We start from the raw sequence: 26,003 nt of genomic DNA, 5'->3' as shown, positions 1-26,003 counted from the left end.
ACAGTAAAAAAGATTCTTTAAAAAATAAAAAAAGCAGGCATCTCCTGACCAACATAAATTTTATGTTACTTACCCAGACTTTCTTTCTCGTTCACCCCTTTGTCATATTTGTCTTGTAAGGCCTGTATTTGATCTTCCACTTTTTTTAGCAAGGCTTGCTTTTCTCTCAGAGTAGCCATTGTGATATCAAGTTCAGCCTAATAAAATTAAGTAAATATTTAAAATGAAAATCCAAGGTCTCCAAAGAAGGTAAAATTTGTCCATTTACAATAGATTCTTAAAAAAATAGGATTTGTGTTCTCTTTCTCGTGTCTCAAAAGATTTGATATGTATACAAAGTTAAAACAAATATAAAACGAAATACATGAGTGGAAGTAAACAGAGTCAAACCAAACCAAAACCCAATAAAATAAATCATCGAAGGAATAGAGAAACAGATGAACTGCTGTACTTTAACCTCCAAGCATTTGAGATTAACTAGTTAATACAATGGATTAACTTTAAATGATGAAATGAATGAAATATTCACACAACAGGGAAAACTAATCTTTCCTAAATAGTTCTCTAGAGCTGGGTCTGCAAACCAGATTCAGCCTGCTGCCCGTTTTTATACAGTTAGCAAGCTCAGATTGGTTTTACATTTTTCAATGGTTGGGGGAAAATTAAAAGAAGAACATTTCATGACAGATGATAACTGTATAAACTCAATTCCTGGGTGTATAAATAAAGCGACATCGGAACACAGCCATGCTTACTCATGTATGTGTTATTGATGGCTGTTTCTGTGCTGCAACTGCAGAGTTCAGTAATTGCAACAGAGACCACATAGCAGCAAAACTTAAAACATCTCCTATCTGTATCTTCATAGAAAAATTGGCTGCCCCAGCTCTGTAGCCATGGTCCTTTCAGTAACCTGCTCCATCAATGAGCATTCTTCGTTCTGCTTGGGACCTCACATCCAACTGTAGCTTAAGCAGGTTTTAGAACCTCAGATGACACCATAGAGTTGGGGGGGGTAGTATTAGCAAATGCAACACAGGGCATCAGATGCTAGAGCTGAATGGCACCTCAAAAATACCATCAGACTGATGATATGAATATACTAAGGACTCATTTTTCTTCTATGCTGCAGAAGGGCTGATTTTAGAGGCCATTCCTGAAAAAATAATCTTCACCAGCTATTTTTTACAACAAAAACTAATTTTAAAGAGCACTGTTATTGTCTATATTGTGTAAAGTCACAGGAGCTAGAATGATTAATGATTATGGCCTTTAATTCTATTAAATATTACAACACAAATAATATACCTGCGCAGCACGGAGTTTTTGTCTCTTCGGTTCGACTTCTTTGACTACCCTAGAGTATAGATCCATCGCTCTTACCCACATGCACATGGATTTACATGCTTTGGACACTTTCTCTACTTTTTCAGGCACAAAATCAGGATTGTTAATATACTTCTGAAGTTTTGCCAATATCTGAGGCTTTATATTTTCCTTATCATATTCTAGAAGTCTTCTTAGAAAGTTAGAGTCACCAAGAAGTTGCTTTGCTGTTGGCCAATCAGGTCTGAAAGACAGACATGATGTTAATAGCACTGTAATAAAGTGATTTAAGAACAAAAGAAATGTGTTCTTCTGAGAACACTAAGATATTATCCTAATTAGTGGGTAGTTTTAATCTCCATACTCTAATTCCAGTAATTGGTAGGTAAGTATACCACAATTCCTGGTGAGACAGCAATTGGTTGACTCATGTTTCAAACAACCCAGTTTTGGTAGAGAAAAGAATGATCAAATCATAGTTTTAGAAATGTAAGACATTATGGAAATAATAGTTTTATTTTTACAATGCCCTGGCACTCACATTCTTTTTACCTCATTTGCCTTAGTTTAGACCCTTAAAATCTCTTGCCAGAACACTACAATCACCTTCTAAATGGTTTTATGTCTCTCAGCCAAACTTGCCCCTTGTGAGCTTTTGCCAAGTTGGTCTTTCTCACAAGAAAATCAAATCGTGTCGAAAATATTCAATGATTCTCAGTCCCCTCTGGTTGGAGCTGTTCATCCATGCTTGGAAGAACTCCCAGGCCCTACTGAGGTGCTGGCCAGAGAATGAGCAAGGAAGCTGGGTGGGGTCCTCTGGGTCCTCTACCCTTGCTTGGTCGGTTTTACATAGAAATATTTCTTACAATTTTTATTGGAAAAAATGTGTATTAGTAAAGAAGGTTTGAAAACTACCTATCTTCAGGTTGAAATACAAGACCTTGCATGATGCAATCACTGTCTCAGTCCATTCCATGATCATCAAATGTCCCTGAACTCTCCCCATGGTCTCACTCTCCTCCTGAGCATCTTCTCCCAAAAACCTGCTCACACCTCTCCATGAGCACTCTTTTTTTTTGAACTCCTACTACTATGCAAATCTCACGTCTTGAAATTATTATTTTTCATGTTTGTCTCCCCACTATACTATATGTGCCTCAGAGAGAAGAGCTTCAGATCTTCCATCATCTAGCACAAAACAGATGCTTGTTGAATCCATTTGTTGAATGACTGACCACATCCATGAGAAGGTGGAAAAGAGAATGAGAACATATTAATGACAATGTAGAAAAACATCAAGGAAATTCCACCATACATTCTGGGAACATGTGACTCTGAATTACTCACTTGGCATTCAAGAGAATAGAAATTGCTTCCATAACAGTCATGACCATATCTGGGGGCTTTGTAAAAACTCTGATCTCAGATATATCTGCTTTATCTAAGGAATCCAGTGCTTTATTAGCAGCATCAAGTGCAGGTAGAGCTTCTTCAAGGTCTCTTTGAGCATCATCAGCTATTGCTTGGGTCTCTTCAGCTTTCACTTTTGCCGTCGCTTCATCTTCTTGCACAATGCTACGGACCTAGCCATTGAAACACATCTACTTAGGTGGGTTCAATATTTGTTTTTTTCTTAATTTTTTAAAAAAATGTTATTATTTATTCTTGAGAGAGAGAGAGAGAGAGAGGCAGGGAGAGAGGGAGACACAGAATCCGAAGCAGGCTCCAGGCTCTGAGCTGTCAGCACAGAGCCCAACGCGGGTTCAAACTCACAAACTGCAAGATCATTCCTTGAGCCGAAGTTGGATGCCTAACTGACTGAGCCACCCAGGCGTCCCTCAATATTTGAATTTCAATGTTTAAAAACAAAGCCAATGATAATGAGTCATATTTGCCCCTTTGGATTATACAAATAATGAAAGAGAATTTGCTATGTTGCATTTTATGTCCTCCTTTGTCCATCTTATATGTTGATAGGATAACTGAGCTGAAATTATTGGAACAAACGGTTCCTTCTTTGGAGATGAATCTGTTCCTTTTTATTTGTGAGGGGGTACTTTTCTCACCATCCTGTGTCCACTCATTGGGTTCTCTCATTCTCAGGGAGAATGTATTTATGGAGGATAGATTTTTTACAACTTAAAAGCATTGCTAAATCTATCACTTAATTATTTTCATTACATATAAAATAAAAAAAAATCCAATCTCATGCATGATATATAAGTGATAAGTTGGTGGTCAAAGCCTTCTCGCCCACAATGTCGGTTAACGTAGCATACCTGATCGGCATTTTCTTGATCCACTGCCAATTTTTCCATCAGGGCTTCAACATCTTGTGATTTTTGAAAAAGGATAGGCTCTAAAGCTGAAAGCTCTAATTTCATTTTATCTACTAGTACATTGGTTTCTAATAGCTTGGTGAGACCATTCTTCACCCGGTCACGTGCCTAGATGACAATAAAAATATCTGCTATTAACTATAACTACAAACTGTAAGTTTCCTGGCATCCCTTACTCATGTACTAGAATTTTACACCTACAGAATTGGTAAATCAGTTTGTAATGCTTAAAATTGTGAACATACAGAAATCTTCAGGTAACAGAACTCTAGGAAATGAGTGTGACAGTCACCATGGTGAGTCTGGATCCATGCCCCCTAGGCACAGCAGTTGGCATGTCACTGGACTGTGGGCTGGCTGAGGGCCCCTACTGTATTATTTTTATCCCCTCAGCTGGGCAGCATGGCAGCATGCTGAATGAACGAGGGACAAGTTCAGACAGGAATTCCTGGAGGCCACATATCTAGGAACGTGTTTCCTCAACATGGGTGGACACAGCTGAGAACTTGTCAGTGTTCCGGGAGACAGTGTTCTGGGGACTTAGCTCTGGTTGCTGGATCTGAACCCTACTTCCCAGTGGTAAGGAACTTTTGACTAGGATCAATGGGTGGTACCTGGTAGAGGAAACACTGGGAATAACTAGTTTTCGGTTTTTTTTTTTAATTTTTTTTTCAACGTTTATTTTATTTTTGGGATAGAGAGATACAGAGCATGAACGGGGGAGGGGCAGAGAGAGAGGGAGACACAGAATCGGAAACAGGCTCCAGGCTCCGAGCCATCAGCCCAGAGCCCGACACGGGGCTCGAACTCACAGACCGTGAGATCGTGACCTGGCTGAAGTCGGACGCTTAACCGACTGCGCCACCCAGCTGCCCCATGGGGAATAACTAGTTTTTGAAGGTGAGTCAGAAAGTCTGGTTCAAACTGACAGGTTTCAAAATATTTATCAAGTTATTATACAAAGCATGCATTTATTTACCAGGTAAAAACCCTCTGAAAAATATTAAAAATATCTTAATGGTATATACTTCTATTTTTATTTTGTTTGAAGTGTTGAAAATTTCAGGCTAATAGCCTGAAAGTGGTGATGATGATGGCAGCCACTATTTCCTGAGCACCTCATGTGTGTCAGATCATATTCCAAGTACTTAGCAAACAGTATTTTATTTAAATTCCACAACAATCCAAGGGGTGGATATAGATATTTCTTATTTTATTTTATTTTATTTTACTTCATTTAAATCCAAGTTAGTTAACATATAGTGTAATAATGACTTCAGGAGTAAAATTTAGTGATTCATCACTTACATATGACACCAAGTGCTCATCTCAACAAGTGCCCTCTTTAATGCCCATCACCCATTTAGCTCCTCTCCCCACCCAACACCCCTCTAGCAACCCTCAGTTTGTTCTCTGTATTTAAGAGTCTGTTATGGTTTGCTTCCCTCTCTGTTTTTATCTTATTTCCTTCCCTTCCCCTGTGTTCATCTGTTTTCTTTCTTAAATTCCACATATGAGTGAAATGAGATGATATTTATCTTTCTCTGACTGACTTATTTCGCTTAGCATAATACACTCTAGTTCCATCCATGTTGTTGCAAATGGCAAGATTTCATTCTTCTTGATCACCGATTAATATTCCATTGTATACATATACCACATCTTTATCTATTCGTCAGTTGATGGATATTTGGGCTCTTTCCATACTTTGGCTATTGCTGATAGTGCTGCTATAAACATTGGGTTGCATGTGCCCCTTTGCATCAGCATTTTTGTATCCTTTGGGTAAATCTAGTAGTATAATTGCTGGGTCATAGGGTAGTTCTACCCTTATTTTCTTTTTTTAAATGTTTTTTAATGTTTATTTATTCTTGAGAGAGAGAGAGAGAGAGAGAGAGAGCATGAACAGGGGCGGGGCAGAGAGACAGAGGGAGACACAGAATCCGAAGCAGGCTCCAGGCTCTGAGCTGTCAGCATAGAGTCCATTGTGGGGCTTGAACTCATGAACTGTGAGATCATGACCTGAGCCAAAGTTGGATGCTCAACTGACTGAGCCACTCAGGCGCCCCTCTATCCTTATTTTCTACTAAGACCTAGTGAAGTTACAAAATGTGCTCAAGGTTGTGTAGCAAGAAAGAGGCAGAACATAAGTTGTATATAGTCTGGCTGACACTGAAGTCCTTGCTCTTTTTTTTTAAAGTCTATCTATCTATCTATCTATCTATCTATCTATCTATCTATCTATAGAAGACAGCAAGCATGACCAGGGGAGGGGCAGAGAGAGAGAGAAATAATCCCAAGCAGGCTCCACACTGTCAGCATGGAACCTGATGTGGGGCTTGAACCCACGAACCATGAGATCATGACTTGAACTGAAACCAAGAGTCAGTTACCTAACCGACTGAGCCACCCAGGTGCCCCTGAAGTCCTTGCTCTTAATGGGAAATACTGACACACGATAGATCAGCAAACTCCATCTCTACTGCTTAACAGAAGGTTCTTATTAAATACTACAGAGATGTCTAATTCACTGCTTACCTTTGATGCTCACTACTACTGAGGCACACTCATGTAAATGACAGTACAAAAAATATAAATATCAAGGAAGGGGAAGGTCTTTGGGCTGACAGCATGAGACACTTTTTTTGTCTGCTGTGGGTTGTTAAGGGCACATGTCAGGATAGAGAAGGTTCCAGCAGGTAAGATGGTGTGTAGATCTTCCACTCATTCTGGCAAGTTTTGACTTCAAGCAAAAAAAAAAATTTTTTTTTTGATAATATTAAACTTACTGAAACCAACTGCTTCTTTTTTTCACTCAGCATAGTCAGGAAAAGATTGATGAGTTCCAGGTAGGAGGTGGGCGTTGTGTAGTACCGTCTCCGGAGCTCCATGTAATAGCGTTCTGCCATATTGGAGACGCTCAAGTGAATGTTCACACACATGAGGGAAAGCTTTTCTTTCATTTCTTCTTTTCCAGCATCAACGCTGGAGAAAAATGTCTTTGATACAGAAAGAAGTGCTTCTCTAGGCCACTGTAAATAAAGATATAATTTGGAAAATCGGTTGCTCATTTCTACAGTGTACATTTTAACAAGTAAGAAAATGTATTTCTTTGGAACTCTTCCTTGGTTTGTCCCCCATTTTACCTAACTAACTCCTCCTCATGTCTATAATATTTAATGAACTGAATGGCTGGGTTCACTAGAGAGGGGTCTGGGTCTGCATTTGCTATCTGCACACTGCCTGGCACTTGGAAGTTGTTCAACCAGTATTTGTTAATTGAATGAATAAATGATTGGGTGCATTCGGAATAATTCCATGAATACAATCACATACAATACGAGGACCTCATGTCCTTACTCTGTTTATTACGCAGGTCCATTACATTATGCAGGACTTCAGGTCCATCATTATAATCACCCTCCTCTTTGCCTCAACTTCTTTGCTTCTTTCTTGTTTCTTTGTGCTCACCTGAAACTTGGTCAAATACAGCTCTTTGTTACCCCATGTCTGTGACTGTGTAGTGGAGCATGGCTAGAGAGAAACACACAACCATGCCGATTGGCCTCACTTTAAATTCGTGACAGCTATCTTGAGTGGGTTCTTGGTGCAGCCCATAAGTGCTTCTACAGACTGCTAACACTTCCTCTTTCCACTTCATTCCCAGCTGATGACCTTGCTTCCCACATCACCAAAGGAAACAGAAACAATGAAAACAGAACTTAAGCATACTCTCACCCCTACATCTATCCATCTCCCTGTCTCTGTGCTCATATACTCTGCCCTCCTTCCTGCTTCTCTGGGCTACACTGTGCACACTCCCTGCGGAGACCAGCCCCTGCACTGATGACTCAATCCCATCTCTTCTTGCCTACGCGTTGGCATTGGCTCCATCAACAGATTTCTTTTCTGGATCTTTTCTAGCAGCACACATATGTGTTATTTGTGTTTCCCACTTAAAAACACTTTTCACCTCGTGTACCCCTGTAGCTACTAGCCATCTCTTGGTGTTCTTTCGGGGAAAAACTCCTTGAAAGAGTTGCCTACGTTCACTGCCTGATTCCTCTCCTCTCTTCTCTCTTGAACCTTCTCCTCATCACTCCACTGAAACCACTCTTGTCAAGATGACCAATAATTTCTACATTGCTAAATTCAATAGTCTCGTCTTCCTTTATAAATTCTGTTTAGCCTTTGTTCAATGACTATCATAGTTATCCCTTGTATATGAGTAAATTCCTAGTGGGCTTTAAAGCCAGTGCAGGTACACCTGAGTTATTCTTGGACAATGTGTTACCCCTTTAAAACCAAGTGAATCCATCTTCCCAAAGAGGTATCCTGGGATGTCACCAACCTGGACAAACCAATCAATAGTGCAGCAGTTCACAAGGGATGGGAACATTCGGCACCGGGACCGGAAGGCCTCCCCCACAGGGCTCATACAGAGAACGATGTGCAGCTTCTGACGGACTCTGCTGATAAAGTGCTGAAACACCTGAACAAAGATATTTTTCAATTTAAAATAAAGGTGAAGTAACAATGACAACAAGTGTTGGCTACTGCCTCTGGGTCTACCAATATCAGATAAAACTGGCGTTAGTGTAGTAGATATGTGAACTGTTTTGTTCAATGTCCGTTTCGACCCCTCTGGCAAGATTAAAAATGACATTTTGTGGACTCCATTGCAACTAGGGTTCTGGATGTGATGTAGGTCCTTCTCATCAGTGTATTTAAGGAGGCTCCTAGAATAAAGTGAAGAGAGGTATTCATACAGGTTTTTGCTTTGGGGTAGAAGGCACGGGAAGAAAGAGAGAGGGGGCAAGGTAGCCACTATGTGTGCAGGTGCAGAGTCTAGCAGAAGGGGCGTGGACCCGGAGAACTATCTCTGATGTGGCTCCTTATTTCCACTGCTTTCTGACCTGGCTGGGGTCACGTGGCTTTGGAGCTGGCAGCGGAAGCAGCAACATGCTGATCGGTTCAGTGGCTTCCTGCTTCAGCAGCTTCCCTGACCGCTGACTTCTACCAATTGCATCTCATGTTCGTTCTGAGGAATTTAGCCTAGAGTCCCTTTCTTGGGCTCTCTCAGTGATTCTGTGTTCCTCAGATAAAGCCCTTTCTGCTTACATCAGCTGAAGTAGACCCTGCTGTCTGTACTTAGAAGCCCTGACCTAGCAGAAGAGATCTCACGAAAGGACACAGAAGAAAACACATAAGAAAGAATGGTCAAAAAAATTAAAGGTGTAGAAGCAAGGGGAAACACTAGGGTAGACCGATGGCAGTACACAGAATCTAGCACCGTGGTGGAGAAATGGGAGAGGACAGGGGCTGAGTTGTTTCTGAGATGGGGCTGGCTGGGGAGAGGTGGGGGAATCCATTTCTGTTTTAGGTGCTATAACCTTGTGAATAGGCAAGGGGATCCAAAATACTGGATTCCTCAGGCAGGGCACTGAGGACGTGTGAAATACATCTGTGTTTAAAGAAGGATAAGGCAAACTGTCCTGTTTGGACAAGGCTCTGACATCCATGGGGCAGTAGGGATTCTGTTTTCTGCTTCCCACTGATCTCTCTGGAAGTCTGGTGTAGCAATGCTTCGAATGTAGGAAGTAAAATACATAGAATTACAAAGGAAGACAATTATATTGGGGGCAAAAATCCATCCGTGGACTCCTCAAAGGGAGATGTAGATCATTAAAAGAAAAAGAAAAAAAGGCTAACACAACTTTGTGTTTTAGTAAAGCCTATCACCATTGTGTCCTACCTCATCTCTATTCCCCTCGGAAATTCCTACTTCTTTCGCTCGTGGTCTGGTGGCTGCTAAAACCTGTTCCAGTTCATCCTTTTCAAATAAATTGGGCACTTCACCGGAGTTCAGGATGTTATTTATATCTTCTAGGAATTCTTCTACTACAATCTGTGGAAGAAAGCAGAGTGATCGTTGTAATTCACTCAACCAGTTTAGATTTTTTATTTATTACTTGTAAATTGTAAAGCAAATATTTAATCAAAATCCACATTGAGTTAATTTTATCTTTAAGAGAAAATAATATTAAAAATTAGAATCTTAATATTTTAATATAGAAGTAATTGATTTTTCCTTTTTCCTTTCTGTTTTGTTTCTTAAAAGGCATTTGTCTTTTACATGGTTCAAGTAATACGTGTAAACATTTTATATTCTGCCTTCTTTCAGCTAACTTTTCTCATAAATATGTATCCATGGTTCTGTACAGTACTTATCGTATAGCACAACATACTATAGAGCTGATGTGTCACATTTTCCCATAGACTTAAATGGTCCACAGTTTTGTTTACATTTTAAGAACATATGTAGGACTATAATTTTCCTCCCCAGTTGTGTTATTTCCTGGGGATAAACTCCCAGGAGGGAGACTAGCCATTAAAATGCATGAATAGTTTCTGGATTTTGAAAGATTTTAAATTTCCCATTCAATTCAAATATGATTTCATGAACCTTTAACATTTATTTTTACAAGGTTAGGGAGTATAAATGTTTGCTTTGGGAGAATTTAATTTCCATTTCTTTGATTATTAGCAAGGGCAAATGTGATTCCACATTTACCATTTTCCATTAAAATATATGTTCAGGGGTGTCTGGGTGGCTCAGTTGGTTGTGTCTGGCTCTTAGTTTTGGCTCAGGTCATAATCTCACAATTTGTGAGATCAAGCCCCATGTTGGGCTCTGTACTGACAGCTTACAGTCTCGCTCATAAAATAGATAAATAAACTTTACAAGATCGGTTCAAACTGTAATCATTTATATATTGGAGTTTACTTTTAAATTTGAATGAGTAATTTTCATATTACAAAATAAACCTTTGCCTCTAATAATTGATGCAAATATTAAAAATCTATCATTTATCCTTTTGTTTTAGTTAACTTTTTAGTTTTAAAAAAGTTTGGGTCCTATTATTTAACTATGACAAAGTATCTGTTACTTTATTTTCTTCATTTGTAACTTTTTGTTTTTTTCTTAAAGTTGGAATAATTGTGTCTTGTTAATTTTCCCCAAGAGCAAACACTAGTTCTTTGTCATAATTTACTTATTTCTGCTTTTATCTTATTATTTGCTTTTTTAATTTTTGTTCTTCCTTGTGACCTTTATTTTCCTAAAATTTTAAGTCAACTAATCTAAGTAGCTTCTTTTTCTATTTAATGTTTATTAATTTATTTTGAGAGAGAGAGAGAGGAAGAGTGCATATGCACATGAGCCACACGAGTGGGGGAAGAGCAGAAAGAGAGAGGGAGAGAGAGAGAATCCCAAGCAGGCCCCATGCTGTAGGACAGAGCCTGGACATGGGGAGGGCTCGATCTCATGAACTGTGAGATCATGACCTGAGCCGAAATCAAGAGTCAGAAGCTTAACTGACTGAGCCGCCCGGGTGCCCCTAATTTATGTAGTTGCTAATTTTTTATTCAAATCTATAAATTTAATCCTAAGAACTGTTTGGTTGCATCGCACAGATTTCTATTTATATTAAGTTCATATCCTTGTTCTCTAAAATAGAGATTTAAATTCTGATGTTCTTGACTCAGGAATTCTTTATATAAATGTTTTAAAGTGCTGAGCCACATCATTAATTTCTCCTTTGATTAGAGCATGGACAAAGGATGTTATCAGCATAGTTTATGCTTTTTTGAATTTATTGAAAATCTGTTTAAACCTAACATATGGCCAATTTTTGTAAACCTTCAGTAGTACTAGAAAATATTTACTTTCTTTGTAAAATATAATTATAGTATATAGCCATCAATTCCAGCTTAGAAATTATATTCTTCATATTATTTAAACATACTTATTTCTACTTTGTATTTGCTAGAAATAGCAAATTAAACTCTATTTTTAACATCTTGCTTGTCTCAACTTCTCATATTTATAATAGTTATACATATATATATATATACTTGCATATATACACACATTAATTTTAGTTATTATGCTTATGTTTACTCTCCATTAGCATAGAACATTTGAGATTGATTGGGACTTTTAACAGTGTAATAGCCTTTTGTTTGCTTAAAGTGGAGCAAGACAGTCTGATCTTATTTTTGGAGTTTTAAAAGCAACATCAAGCTTATATAAAAATATTTTAATATCAGAGTAATAAGAAACTACTGATGAACACAACTAAGAAAATAAAAAACAATAACTCACAATCCCATGACCCAGACATTTTCAAATTGTATATACGGCATATCTGTTTAGATATATATTAAAACAAAGAACCTATATGGTAGATGATTTGTATATGTGTTATGATGTAACAACACATCATAAACATTTTTCACATTAATTAATGTGTATATTTCTACAAAGTAATTTTAATTTTTTTACAGTGTCCTATTGTATAATTATACCACAAATAACTTGTGAATAATAAGGCTATTTCAGATTAACTGTTATTTTATTTTATTTTATTTTATTTTATTTTTAAAGTTTATTTATTTTGAGAGAGAGAGAAAGCATGCACGCACACATGTACAAGTTGGGGAGGAACAGAGAGAGAGGGAGAGAAAACCTTAAGTTGGCTCCATGCTGTCAGTGTGGAGTCCGATGACTCACTCAATTTCACTAATCGTGAGATCATGCCCTGAGCAGAAATCAAGAGTTGGATGCTTAAAGACCAACTAGGCCACCCAGATACCCCATTATTTTAAAATACTTCAATAGATATTCTTGCACATACAACTTTGTATGCAGCTGTAATTGTAAGTAAGAGTAATTTAAGGACTTTATCTACATATTGCTACTACCTTCTGGAAGATTTTGCTAATTCACTGGGGCGTTCTATGCAAGGCCTGTTTTCCGACATCCTTGTCAACAATGAATATTATGATTTTTAACCTTTGTCAATGTGCAAGGCCAACCCCTGGTACTTAAATTTCTTTGGTTACTGGGAAGACTGAACATTTTTCAGGTCTTTAAAGCCCTTGAATTCTTTTTTTAAAGGAACTTTCTATTTGCATTTTATTACATTTTTGTATTTCTTCTATTGATGGGCTTGTCTCTTCCTTTTCATTTTAAAAAGACTGTATTTGTATTTATTTTCCAGCTTTATCGAGATATAATGGACATATAACATAGTATAAACTTAAGGCATACAATGTATTGATTTGTTATATTTATATATTGCAACATTATTACCACTATAGAAGCGTTAGTTAACATTTCCATCACATCATATAATTACCATTTCTTTGTTTTGTGGTGCAAACATTTAAGATTTACCCTCTTAGCAACATTAAAGTATATAATACATTATTTTTTAAAATTATTTATTTGTTTGTTTATTTATTTATTTATTTATTTATTTATTTATTTATTTATTTATTTCAATATATGAAGTTTATTGTCAAATTGGTTTCCATACAACACCCAGTGCTCATCCCATGTAATACATTATTGTTAACTATAGTCACCATGCTGTACATTAGATCCTTAGAACTTAATTCATCTTATAACTGGAAGTTTGTACCCTTTGACCAACCTCTCACCATTTTCTGCATCCCCCACCCCTGGTAACCACTATGCTTTCTGTTTCCATGAGTTTGGCTTTTTTTAGATCCTCATGTAAGTGATATCATACAGTATTTGTCTTTCTCTGTCCACTATTTCATTTAGCATAATGCCCTCAAGGTTTATCCATGTCGTTGTAAGCAGCAGGATTTCCTTCTGTCTCATGGCTGAGTAATACTCCATTATGTGTATGTGTATGTATATGCCATATCTTCTTTATCCATTCATCTATTGACGGACCCTTAAGTTGTTTCCATATCTCGACTATTGTGAATAATGTTGCAATAAACATAGGAGTTCAGATATCTCTATGAGATCCTGTTTTCATTTCCTTTGGATATATATCCAGGAGTGGGATGGCTGGATCATATGGTAGTTCTGGAACCTCCATATTTTAAGTGTTTGAGGAACCCCCATATTATTTTCCATAGTGGCTGCACCAATTTACATTCCCACCAATAGTGCATAGGGTTCCCGTTTCTCCACATCCTTGCCAATGCTTGTTCTCTCTTGTCTTTTTGATGATAGCCATGGTAGCTATCTTTGTATGTTTCTAGGATTTTATCCATTTCTTCGGGGTTATCTAATTTATTGGCATAAATTGTGTGAGGTGACATCTCATTGTGGTTTTGATTTACATTTCCCTGATAATTACTGATGTGGAGTATCTCTACTTTTCTTTTAATTTTTAAAAATGTTTATTCATTTTTTGAGACACAGAGAGATAGAACACAAGCAGGGGAGGGGCAGAGAGAGAGAGGGAGACACAGAATCCATAGCAGGCTCCAGGCTCTGAGCTGCCAGCACAGAGCCTGATGCGGGGCTTGAACCCACAAACCGTGAGATCATGACCTGAGCTGAAATTGATGCTTAACCGACTGAGCCACCCAGGCGCCCTGGAGTATCTTTTCATGTACCTGTTGGCCATGTGTATGTCTTCTTTGGAAAAATGTCTATTCAGATCCTCTGCCCATTTTCTTAAATTGAATTTTTTTTGCTATTGATTTGTATGAGTTCTTTATATATATTTACTTATAATGGGTCTCAGAGTGGCCCTGTTTGGCTTTAACCTATTGAATCTGGATGTCCATTTCTCTCCCCAGGTTTGGAAAGTTTTCAGCCATTATTGCTGTAAATATACTTTCTGTTCCTTTTTCTTCCTTTTCTTCTGGAATTCCCATGATTGGGGAATTATTTCTTTTCATTATGTCCTAAAGGTTTTATAACCTTTTTCATTCTTTTTTCTTTTTGCTTCTCTGACTGGATAATTTCAAACATCCTGTCTTTTAAGTGATTGATTCTTCTGCATGATCAAATCTGCTTCTGAAGCTCTCCATTAAATTTTTTCGCTCAGGATTTTTTTGGGTTTTTTGATGGTTTCTTTTTCTTTGTTCACCTCCTTGTTCTGTTCATGCATTGCTTTTCCCATTTTTGTTTAGTCATCTGTGTGTTCTTATAGTTCACTAAATTTCTTTAAGAGGATTATTCTGAATTCTTTGTTTGCAGTTCATAGATCTCCATTTATTTAGTATTTAGAGTCAGTTAGTGGGGCTCTATTCATTTTCTTTGGTGTCATGATCCTTGATTCCTTACTTTGGTATCTGCACATTTGAGTAAGTGGTCTCCTCTTCGAGACTTTACAGGTTTGCTGTGACAGAGGCAGTTCTTCACCACTCTGCTTAGTTTGGGTTTCTGGACATGTCAGCTAGTAATCCTTGAGCAGGTGGGACTTGCTGTCAGGGTCTACTTGGGGGCAAGGCCACTGCCCAAGCTCTGAGGTTGGGGGTGGGGTGTTGCTGGGTGAGAATAGTTGGATAGGACGCTGACTTGGTTCTCTGCCCAAGCAAGGCTGTAGGATGGGCTGTGTGGTTGCCTAGATTCTGTGGTCTGGCTTCCTAGATGGTTGGGACTGTGTACTATACTCAGCAGCAGGTAAGGCTATGAATTAGCTTCCTCTGCTGGTAGGGCCACGGAGTGGGTCCCAAGGCTTGCATGGCTCATTGTTTGGGAACCTAACTCAAGCAAGGCTGTGCACTGACCAGATGAAACCCCTGGTTTTGCTTTGTAGACAGGGAGCAGGGCTGTTGGATGAGCCAGGCAGGTTCCCTGGTCAGGTGGGCTAAAAGCTGTGTTCAGCAATGGGTGGAGGTACAAATCAGTTTCTCCACCAAGGTGGAGCAAGAGAACTGGCTCCAGTGCCAGAAAGGCACTTTCTTTGTGGTCTTGACTCAGGCCAACCTGTGCCCCCAAGTCCCCTTTCTGTATGGGGCCACTGGCTTTGCTCTGCGGATGATCAGCTCTGCTTGCTCTACTTTTCACTTGATCGTTGCTGGTGTATACAACTTCCCAGGCATTCAGGGCAAGCTTTCCAGTTGGGCAGGGGTGGGAGTTACACCCCAGTGGTGTGTAGGGCTAGGACTCAGCTCCTCTGCCTGGGTGCGGTGGGGGAGCTCCAGGGCCAGCAAGGCTCTTTGTTTGAGGACCTTGAATCAGGAAGCCCTGGATTCTGCTGAGTTCCCTGGCCATACTGCACAAAACTGCTGGCTGGGACTACTGTTTGGGTACTGCAGGTAGGAACTCAGACTGCCAAGAGCCAGGTGTTGGGGGTTGCAAGCCCACGCTGCCTTCTCCACCACAATCTGATTTTCTGCGGTCAAGTCCTGCAGGTTTCCCTGAGAGCCCTGTGATGTGAGACTGGAGTGGAATACACAAGAAGTGACCCACAAGGCAAGGGGAGCTGGATGTTCCCCCTGGGCTCTCTCTTTCCACTGGAGGAACTGTAGGCTCAGGGGAGACCTCTTGGGGTCACGTGGTGTGCTGGCTTGGGGGAGGGGCAATGTGATCAGTCTGTGGCTGCTCCACTTACCCTTCTAATGTGGTCTGTCTTGGTCCCTGTGGTGCAGGGAGTGGTTCAGCCTCTCCCCTGTGTCCCAGGGTTCCCTCAGTGATGTCTTGTCCATGAATAACTATTGTAGGTTGTTCGCGTGAGGGAGAGTGATGTCAGGGAATGACCTATATTGTGATCTTGGTGATGTCATTCTCCATCATTTTGTTCATGTATTATTTTCCTGCTATAGTTAAATTGTTTACATGTGTTCTCTTGTAGCTCTCTGAACATCTTTAGAGCAATTGTTTAGAGTTCTTTGTGCGACGATGCCTGGGTCTCCATATCTTTGGGGCCAGTTACTGGAGGCTTGCAGTATTTCTTTGGTGGGGTCATGTTTCCTTGGTTCTTCATGATATCTGTAGCCTTATGTAGGTGTATGCATGTTTGAGGGAGTTCCCTCTTCCAGACTTTATGGACTGAATTCAGTAAGGGCAGACTTTCATGTGTAGGTGGGGGCACAATGGAGCATGCTGTAGCCCCAGGTCTAGAGGTGCAGGGCACCAAGTGTGGGGATGGGTAGTGGTGCTGGGCCTACGAGTGTGTTATGTTTCTTCGGCTGAGGCGGCCGCTGGGATCCACAGTATGTGTGCCTTGGTGAGCGCTGCAGGGGGGGTCACAGTGGCTGCAAGGGCTATTGGCGTCCCCAGCTGTGCCTCCAGGTTGAGCAGCTAGGGACCAGGGCAGGCACTGCTGGTGGCCAAAGCTGGTGGAGTACATACATTTGACTCTGGGTCCTTTCTCATTTGTAAAAAATGTTAACATATTCAGGTATAAATTCACTGCATGTCACCGATGTTAAAAATATTTTCCCATTTTATGATTGTACTTAATTTAAAATAATTTAAAATATTTATGCATCAGATCCATTACTTTTTTATTGCTCGGCTGATTTCTATAGAGGTTTATTTTCCCTCATGTTAAAATGCCTAAGTGTAGTCAATGTAGAAAATTTTCTTGTTTAGAACAAATTCAAGAACAGTTACATTTGTTCTTATAGACATAGATAAAATCCCATTTTAATTTTAAAGTTAATTTAACACTAAAACAGCCATCGTTATTGTTATTTTCCTTTTCTTGGGTAAAGCATATTTCCCTAATTGATTTCAGTTAGGGTATAATTTCCTTATACTTACTGCTATAGAAACAATTTATTACTTTTTGTTATCTATGTCCTTCTCAAAGAAAAGTTCAAACTTCTCTTACCCCCTTAACCTTTGATCATATTTACTTAGAATTTAAAGGGTGACACAACGGTTGGTAAAATAAATGAAAATGTATTATAAAAGTCTTTTACAAGGTCCAAGACATCTGTTATCTGAGGGAGCAATTCCTTGCACTGTATCATACAAACTATTCAAAGCACACTTGTGATCGTAACACTTGTACTTTAGCTATTTAAACATGTACCTGGGTGTCAGTGAAGAGGAAGACCATATTCTTGTTATCCACACCAGCCAGTTTGTACAACTTCCTCAGGTCTTCATGAAAACTGTTATAATTATATCCTCGGCTCAGTTCAATTTGCAAACATTTGTAACCACATATGTGAGCTGCAAGTCTTGTAAGAGACCGTTTTCCAGTGCCTCCTACTCCAACGAGCAGCGCATTGCCTCTTTCCTGACGAATCATGCGGGCAATCCTGCAGGCAACAAAGCAGAGAAAGACGTATTTCAAGTGTACAGATGTGGGTCAGAGGGCCTGACCCAGTATGGACCGCTAGTGGCCAGTGGGGAATCCTCCCTGAGCAAAACGCCATCGGAAAGAGCAGGTGTGGCTAAAGTTCATGTCTGGGGGTGGGGGGGGGGCACCTGGGTGGCTCAGTCAGTTAAGCGTCCGACTTCGGCTCAGGTCATGATCTTGCGGTCCGTGAGTTCGAGCCCCGTGTCGGGCTCTGTACTGACAGCTCAGAGTCTGGAGCCTGCTTCGGATTCTATGTCTCCCTCTCTCTCTGCCCCTACCCTGCTCACACTCTGTCTCTCTCAAAAATAAATAAACATCAAAATAAATAAATAAATAAATAAAGTTCATGGCTGGGAGGAAAGACCTGCTGAGCTTTCATTGTGTCCATCTCTCCCATTTCCCACAGGCTGCTGGCCTTGGTCATGCAAATGTAGAGTAAAAGAAAATCTCTTCTCCTTTCTCTAAAGTGTGAAGGATTTTGTCAGAACCTTGGCTGATCTAAGCCACTGCTTATATTATAACCATTGTATTAACAAGCCTAGGGCTTCATTTATAAGGAGGAGCAAGCAGAAATACAGAAATACTGCTGGGTCTAGGAAAAGACAGTGTGGTTCAGAAGGGGAGCTCAATGGGAATGCCCTGAAATGAATTTAATCTAAGATATCGACAACATTTTAGAAAATTTCTGATTCACGTTGACAACAAGAATATGAAAAGCACTGCTATGGTGATACTAGAGTGTACACTCGGGGGAAAAGCGGAGTTTAGCAAAAATTGGAGATGGAAAATCTGATGACCAAATTGAAAACCTCAGTGGAGGGGCACCTGGGTGGCTCAGTCAGTTAAGCGTCTGACTTTGGCTCAGGTCATGATCTCGAGATTCCTGAGTTTGAGCCCCGTGTCGGGCTCTCAGCTGTCAGTGTGGAGCCTGTTTCAGATTCTCTGTCTCCCTCTCTCTCTGCCCCTCCCCTGCTCACATGCTCTCTCTCTCTCTCTCTCTCTCTCTCTCTCTCAAAAATAAATAAATATTAAAACAAATAAACAACAAAAAACCTCAGCGGAACACGGGCCTTGCAAATAGGAAAATGGGAATTTGAAATAGGTGGAAAATTCAATAGGTGAAGTAGAAGACAAACTCAAGGAGTTTATTCAGAATGCAGAGAAGAAAGATAATGACATTACAATGACAAGAGAATAGAGATAAGGAGGACAAATGTAGGAGAAACAAGTGGGATCCCAGAGGCCACACAAATGGAAGTGCAGAAGGAGAGACAGGAGGGGACAGAACTGATGTGACAGCTGATGAAACAGTAGGAAGAAACCCCTGAGCGGAACCCATAGATTTGAAGTCCCTGAGGATCAGGAAAGAAAACCAGAGAGGAGAGGCAAAACATTAAAGATTTTCTAGGAGATACATAAATATAAAATAAAATACGGGTGCATGCATACATATAAAATAGAAATATAGAAATCTATATTTTAGACATAACTGAAGAGACTGTGAGCATCTAAAAGGCAGACAAATTACTCCCAAAGGGACAAATAATTTCAGGCTGGCCTTAGGTGACTATTTTATAAGATGACATTCCATAAGACAATGGGTAGAGGGAAAGCTGTCATGTTATTGCTCAGAGCATAAGCCATCTAAACCTTCCTAAAAGATTTCTTGAAGATATGTAAAGAAGTATAACTAAAGAAAAAATTGTTTAATGTTCATTTATTTTAGAGAGAGACACAGAATCCGAAGCAGGCTCCAGGCTCTGAGCTGTCAAGGACAGAGCCTGATGCGGGACTCAAACCCATGAATGGTGAGATCATGACCTGAGCCAAAGTTAGACGCTTAACCAACTGAATCACCGAGGTGCCCCAAGAAGTATAGATAAAACTAAAAAACCCAAGAAAGGGAGAGAGATGTCAGCATAAAGTGAGAAGTGTGTATGAGTCGAGTCCATATACTATTGTTAAGATGATAAAAAAGACGATAGCATCGATAAATTCCTCTTAAAAAGAAGATACAAACTGTAAAAATAATTTTTTTTAATTACAACACGATTTATCTAAAATTTCAGACTGGGTTATCAGAAACTAGGAAAGCATGGGAGAATTATAACGGTAGATTTAATTTCTCTCTCCCTTTTAACAGGAAGTTTGCCTGTGTGTCTGAGTATCTATCTTAATTTTATTCAAAATTCTGATAATTAGAAAAGACCAGGTTCAAATATTTGAAAGTGATAATGGCTTTATTATTTTTTAAATTATGAAAGTAAAACACAGTCATTGTAACTGAGGGGAGAAAATCAGTGCCAAGCCTTCCCCATTTGTAAGCTCTATCACAAGGGCCTGGGTGTTCTTAAAAAAAAATTTTTTTTTTAATGTTTATTTATTTTGGACAGAGAGAGAGACAGAGCATGAGCGGGGGAGGGGCAGAGAGAGTGGGAGACACAGAATCCGAAGCAGGCTCTAGGCTCTGAGCTGTCAGCACAGAGCCCGACGTGGGGCTCGAGCTCACAGACCATGAGATCATGACCTGAGCCGAAGTCGGATGCTCAACCGACTGAGCCACCCAGGTGCCCCAAGGGCCTGGGTGTTCTGATCTCTGAGAATGGTGCCTAGCATAGTAGGGGCTTCATCAGCATTTGTTCAGTGAATTTTTGTATGTTGACTTGTGTGTGTATTACAAAAATGGGATTAAACTCTAATTACATTTTGTTTTATGATTGTTTTGCTAGATAATGTATTATGGACATTTTCATGCTAGTAAATACAGCAACAAATATACCATATTTATTTAGCCAGTTCCCTAGTGATGGATATTTAGTTCTTTTATGTTTTTCCTATCATACTAACAATATTAGAAAACAAAACTTAAAGCTAGCTGCAAATAGAATCCTTTCAGATCGTTAGAGTGAGAGAGAGGGAGACCATGAAACAGAAAGAAGTTGCATTAAAAAGGAACAGAAAATACATTAGGATATCATAAATGTGGCCATTAAAGCCATGTTTTAAAATAGTATTTAATTATATAGGATTTGGGAGGCAAATGTAATGTAAGTGTTAAAGGCATGATGTTCAATAATACGTGCCATAATACAACTTTGTAAAAATCTCTATATACTTACAAATATATTTGAAAGAACCATACAATTTTAATACTGGTTGTCTCTGGGTGAGGAGGTGAAATTATGAATGTTTTTCTAAATTCTATAATGAGTATGTTTACCATATGATCAGAAAAATAATCACAAAGTACAGTAGTTCCCCCCCTCAGTGATGGGGGATACACTCTAAGATCCCAGTGGATGCCTGAAACTATGGGTAGGATCAAACCTTAGTTTTCCTATACATACATACTTGATAAATTTTAATTTATAATTTAGTCACAGTAAGAGATTAACAACAATAATAACATAGAACAATTATAACAATATGCTATAATAAAAGTTATGTGAATGTGGTCTCTCTCAAAGTATCTCATTGTACTGTACTTCCTGTGATGATGTGAGATAAGATGCCTACGTGATGAGATGAAGCGAGGTGAATGAGGTAGGCATTGTGGCTTGGAGTTAGGCTACTACTGACCTTCTGACGAATCATCAGAAGGAGGGTCATCTGCTTCCTCACTGAGGTTGACTGTGGATAAGTAAAACTGCAGAAAGCGAGACTGTGGATAAGGGGAGGACAACTGTAGATGTAGTTCTGCCTCGTAGGAAATACAAAGATGCCTTTTTTTCTGCAATAGTTCTATCCTCAAAAAGATCTTGGTGATATGAATTTTTATAAATAAAATTACACTTCTAAGAAAAAGGGAGACAAATGTCATTTCTTAATCTCCCTCTGAAATTGAGTACACTTTTACCAAATCATCTATATTGAAGTAACCAACTTCTACTTCCAGATCTTAAACACTATGACTTAGAAAACATTGATCAAACAGCTCCTATGCACCATTATCTTTGGTGGCAGGGGATAGGAGCATGTAGTATGAGCATAGAACAGGAAGTCTACAGTGAAAAGTGCTCCTCCAGGGCGAAGTAGACTTCTAAGTCATTATTTGGGATCTTCTAAAATAAGAATTAAACCTTCAAATTTGTCTCCTTCAGTTTCATACCTTCTTCTGTCCCTCAGGCCAGTCTGCTCTTTCCCTGCCCTGACTGCCTCGATAACACAGCTTTTTCCAGGACAGGGTCAGCAAATAATGGTATGTGGGCCAAACCTTGCCCCTTCACTGTGTTTTTAAAGTTTATTTATTTATTTGGGGACGAGGAGAGGGAGAGGGGGAGAGAGGGAGAGAGAGAGAGAGAGAAAGAGAGAGAGCACACATGCACAGGGAAGGGGCAGAGAGAGAGGGAGAGAGAGAATCCCAAGCAGGCTCTGCACTGTCAGTGTGGAGCCTGAGGCAGGGCTCAAACTCACAAACTGTGAGATCGTGACCTGAGCCGAAATCAAGAGTCCCATGTTTAACAGACTAAGCCACCAAGAAGCCCCTTAAAATTTTTTTATGGCCTATTAGCTAAGAATGTTTTTGTAGTTTTCAAGTGGCTAACAAAAACATCAAAAGAAGAGTAATATTTTGATATGTGAAAATCATATGATATTCTAATATTAGTGTCCATAAATAAAGTTTTATTGGAACACAGCCATGCTCACTCATTCATTTACTGAAGATGGCTGCTTTTGTGTTTCAATGGCAGAAATGAGTCATTGTGACAGGGTCCATATGACCCACAGAGTCCAAAATATTTCCTATTGGTCCTTTTCTAGGATCCTTTGCCAACTCCTCCCCTTGAGTAAGCAAATAGATGATGTAGGCACTATTTCCATGGTTGTCTCTGTCACAGTGCATACTAGACAGAAGACACATCACATCATCTGTTTATTTCTCTTCAGTCACCTAGGTAGGTATAATATTGAGAGGTAAAGGGATATGTAATAATGTTTTGCTGTTTTTTTCCATAATGTGCATGTGTTCCGTAGTGGATGAAATATTGACTGTTAAAAAATCTTGCACTTTCTATGTTACTCTTTCCTTGTTTCAGGTACAGTACAGTATTTTGATTATTTTCATCTGATATTATTGGAAACAAAAAATCTTACAGCACTTAATAACAAAAAGCTTATAACTTAATAACACCTCTTCCCAGTGTTATTTTTTCTGCCAACTTACATATCAATAGATAGAAAAGTCCCTCCACTAGGAATCGCCCAGCATTACATTTTCTCTACTGCAGTAGGCAAGAGATGGCTGTCCTAATTAGTAGCTTACATTTTCATTGAGATCTGTTTTACCATCTTTGTACTGTGGTGACAACTCTGGGCATATGTAATGGGTGGAAATACCCAGGTGCAAACTGCCCTTTGAAAACACAGGCTCTAAAGAAAAAAAAAATGTTTGTGGTTTGGGAAGGCTTTTATCTACTTATCCTATGCAAAAAATTAAAAAATAAAAAAATAAATGTAAAATGTCACCAGCAAATGGAAATGTAGTATCTGCTAAATTACTGAATTCTCCCATAACTCATGTTCATAATGAAGCCCTTTCTGTTGCTCTTCAGCAGTAGGTATTTGAGAGCTCTTACAAGTAGAAATTTGTTTACTCTAATTCCTACCTTCTGATCTTCCCTAGAAAAAGAAGACGTCTATGCTGTAATTCACATGGCAGCCCTTTGTGTATCTGAACACCAAGTCTCCTCCATTCTACAAATGGCTTTTCATTTCCTCCTGTAATATTTTAAGCAATCCTTGAGTGGCCTGCTGATTCTCTTTCATAAAAATAAAAAAGATTATAAATACAATTAAGCAGACTTTGCCTATAGTCTGGTCTCTTCTCCAGGAAGTTTCTCAGACCAGAGTATTATTAGACCATTATTATTTTTTTTCCAGGCTTAGGGCCAGTGTGAGCTATAGGATAAAAGTTGTTAGGAGCTAGCATGCGGGTATGTAGGCAGGGGGAAGGATAAGAAGCAAGTGGTATCTCAACAACCCAGTGACAAATTATTGTTATAACACTGGAGTTGTGACAAAAATAGATTCTCAAATTGGAGTTGATTAAACAGCAGAAGTATAGGAAAGGTAAAACAATTGATTGCTTATGGTTTATAGAAAAAAAGTCCTGAGGATTTAACTGTCCAACTTAACACGATCCAACACTAAAATGTAGTTGATGAGGGAAAAAAACCAAATCCATGAAAATCTTGCTATGGTAGCAGATTGCAGGAAATCCTGTCCTCACACACACTTTACACTGCGGATTGCACAGAATACTACATCAAATCTGGGCATCACGTTTTAAGTGGAACATGGAGAAATTATCAAGTGCTCAGTATGTGGAGGCTGAAAATAATCTCTAACAGGCAATGGTGGAGGATCTGGGTTATATCTGCTCAGAGAAGGGAAAGCTAAGTGGAGCCTAGTCACAATTTTCAAATATTTGAGGGCTATAATGAAAAAAGTGGATCCATTTTGGGTGGAGGCACCCGCAGCACAGTTAGAGCCAAAGGACTGGATGCGATTCTCAGTCTGTGACTCACCAGCTAGGGGACTTGGGACAATTCACCTAATCTTTCTGTGGTACACGGGACTGTCCAAAAATGGCTGCAGTAATGTTTCTGGTCCTACTTGCTCTTTGATCCTGTTAAGAGACAGTCTCTGACCCTTTGTTGTCAACTGGGTAGGCCTGTGCGACTCCTTTGACTAACGGAGTATGGTATAAGTGATGTTATGTGACTTCCGAGGCTGTTGTGAGAGGGCATCTGGCTTCTGTTGTCACTCTCAGGGCACCGGACTTTGGAGCCCTGAGCCATGGGAGAAGCCCAGACACTCTGATGCTGCTGTGCTAGAGAGACACAATCAGTGCACACACAGGCAGAGGTGCGCCATGTGCTCCAGATGCTGTGCGACTTTGACTGCATTGAGACACCCAAGACAGAACCCCTGGGAACCTGAGATCAGGAAATAATGAAGCTACCAAGGGTCACGGTGGCTTATCATATAGCAACAGACCACCGGAACATTCTCGGAGCCTTATCTGTAGAGAGAGTATGATACTGGGCCGCAGAGAGCTGTTATCACAGTGAAACGCAGTACTCCATATCATGGTTTCATACTCACACCAAGTGCCATTATTATTACTGCTCCACAGGATGGAACTGACAGCAGATGTCACAGGCAGCAAATTGTGTATCATCCTTCAAGTGTCATTTTAATACTTAGAATTGTCAACAATATACAAAAACACCTAAAAAAGTGGTGTATCATAGGATTTCCCTCATATGTGGGATTTAAGAAACAAAACAAATGAACAAAGAAAAACAAGAGACAAACCAAAAAACAGACTCTTAAATATAGAGGACAAACTGATGGTTAGCAAAGGGGGGTCCAGGGACTGGGAGAAATAGGTGAAGGGGATTAAGAGTACACTTAACGTGATGAGCACTAAGTAATGCACAGAATTGTTGAGTCACTATATTGTACACCTGAAACTAATACAACACTGTATGTTAATTATACTGGAATTGAAATTTTAAAAAAGGGGTGTATTCCCCAAGGACTGCAGATATTCAGGCTGGATACCTATTTGTCATGGGCATCCCTTAAAGGATACTTGCAATGGGTAAAAGTCAGGCTTATAAGCAGATGGAGTCTACAATACTTGGATTCCACTCATTTTATTATAATCTTGAACCCCTTATTTCTTTAGGCATACACATAATCAGCCTTTTTATACTGTACATGTATCTCTGTAAACTACCTTACATCCTTTTTTTTTTTTTATAATGAGACAGGGCATTTAAACCAAATAAAAACAATCTATTAATATTTAATGAAAATAATCCCTGGGTTCCAATTCATGAGGTTTATATTTAAAATATATAAAAAATAACTTTTACATTATAGCAAGATTTGCCAATAGACCTTTGTCCATCTGAAAATCTATTTAAAGTCTTTTGTACAACTTAATTCTTACCTTTCAAAAAAAATTTTTTTTTAACATTTATTCATTTTTGAGAGAGAGAGACAGAACGTTAGCGGGGGAGAGGCAGAGGGAGACACAGAATCCAAAGTAGGCTCCAGGCTCCAAGCTGTCAGCACAGAGCCCGACGCAGGGTTTGAACTCATGAACCCTGAGATCATGACCTGAACTGAAGTTGTACACCCAACCGATTGAGCCACCCACGCACCCCATTTCTTAACTTTTTCTTAAAGATTTTTTAAAGTTTATTTATTTTGAGAGAGAGAGAGAGAG

The 26,003-nt window shown here is 39.3% G+C and overlaps 1 protein-coding gene across 1 annotated transcript in view; it reads right to left on the bottom strand.

The window, feature by feature from the left end:
- DNAH6 (dynein axonemal heavy chain 6) overlaps positions 1-26,003 on the bottom strand; it is a 222,450-nt gene that overhangs the window by 69,962 nt on the left and 126,485 nt on the right. The window contains exons 46-53 of the mRNA XM_030310984.1: positions 17,489-17,720; positions 9,421-9,573; positions 8,017-8,157; positions 6,455-6,697; positions 3,606-3,773; positions 2,674-2,909; positions 1,309-1,570; positions 74-197 (exon numbers count right to left, since the gene is read on the bottom strand). Coding sequence (XP_030166844.1) covers positions 74-197; positions 1,309-1,570; positions 2,674-2,909; positions 3,606-3,773; positions 6,455-6,697; positions 8,017-8,157; positions 9,421-9,573; positions 17,489-17,720 — 1,559 coding nt within the window. The remainder of the gene's footprint in view (positions 1-73; positions 198-1,308; positions 1,571-2,673; positions 2,910-3,605; positions 3,774-6,454; positions 6,698-8,016; positions 8,158-9,420; positions 9,574-17,488; positions 17,721-26,003) is intronic.

This window comes from Lynx canadensis, chromosome A3 (assembly GCF_007474595.2).
Source record: "Lynx canadensis isolate LIC74 chromosome A3, mLynCan4.pri.v2, whole genome shotgun sequence".
Classification (NCBI taxonomy): domain Eukaryota; kingdom Metazoa; phylum Chordata; class Mammalia; order Carnivora; family Felidae; genus Lynx; species Lynx canadensis.
The sequence above is the reverse complement of the archived record's forward strand: the minus strand, read 5'-3'. Positions and strand labels throughout refer to the sequence as shown.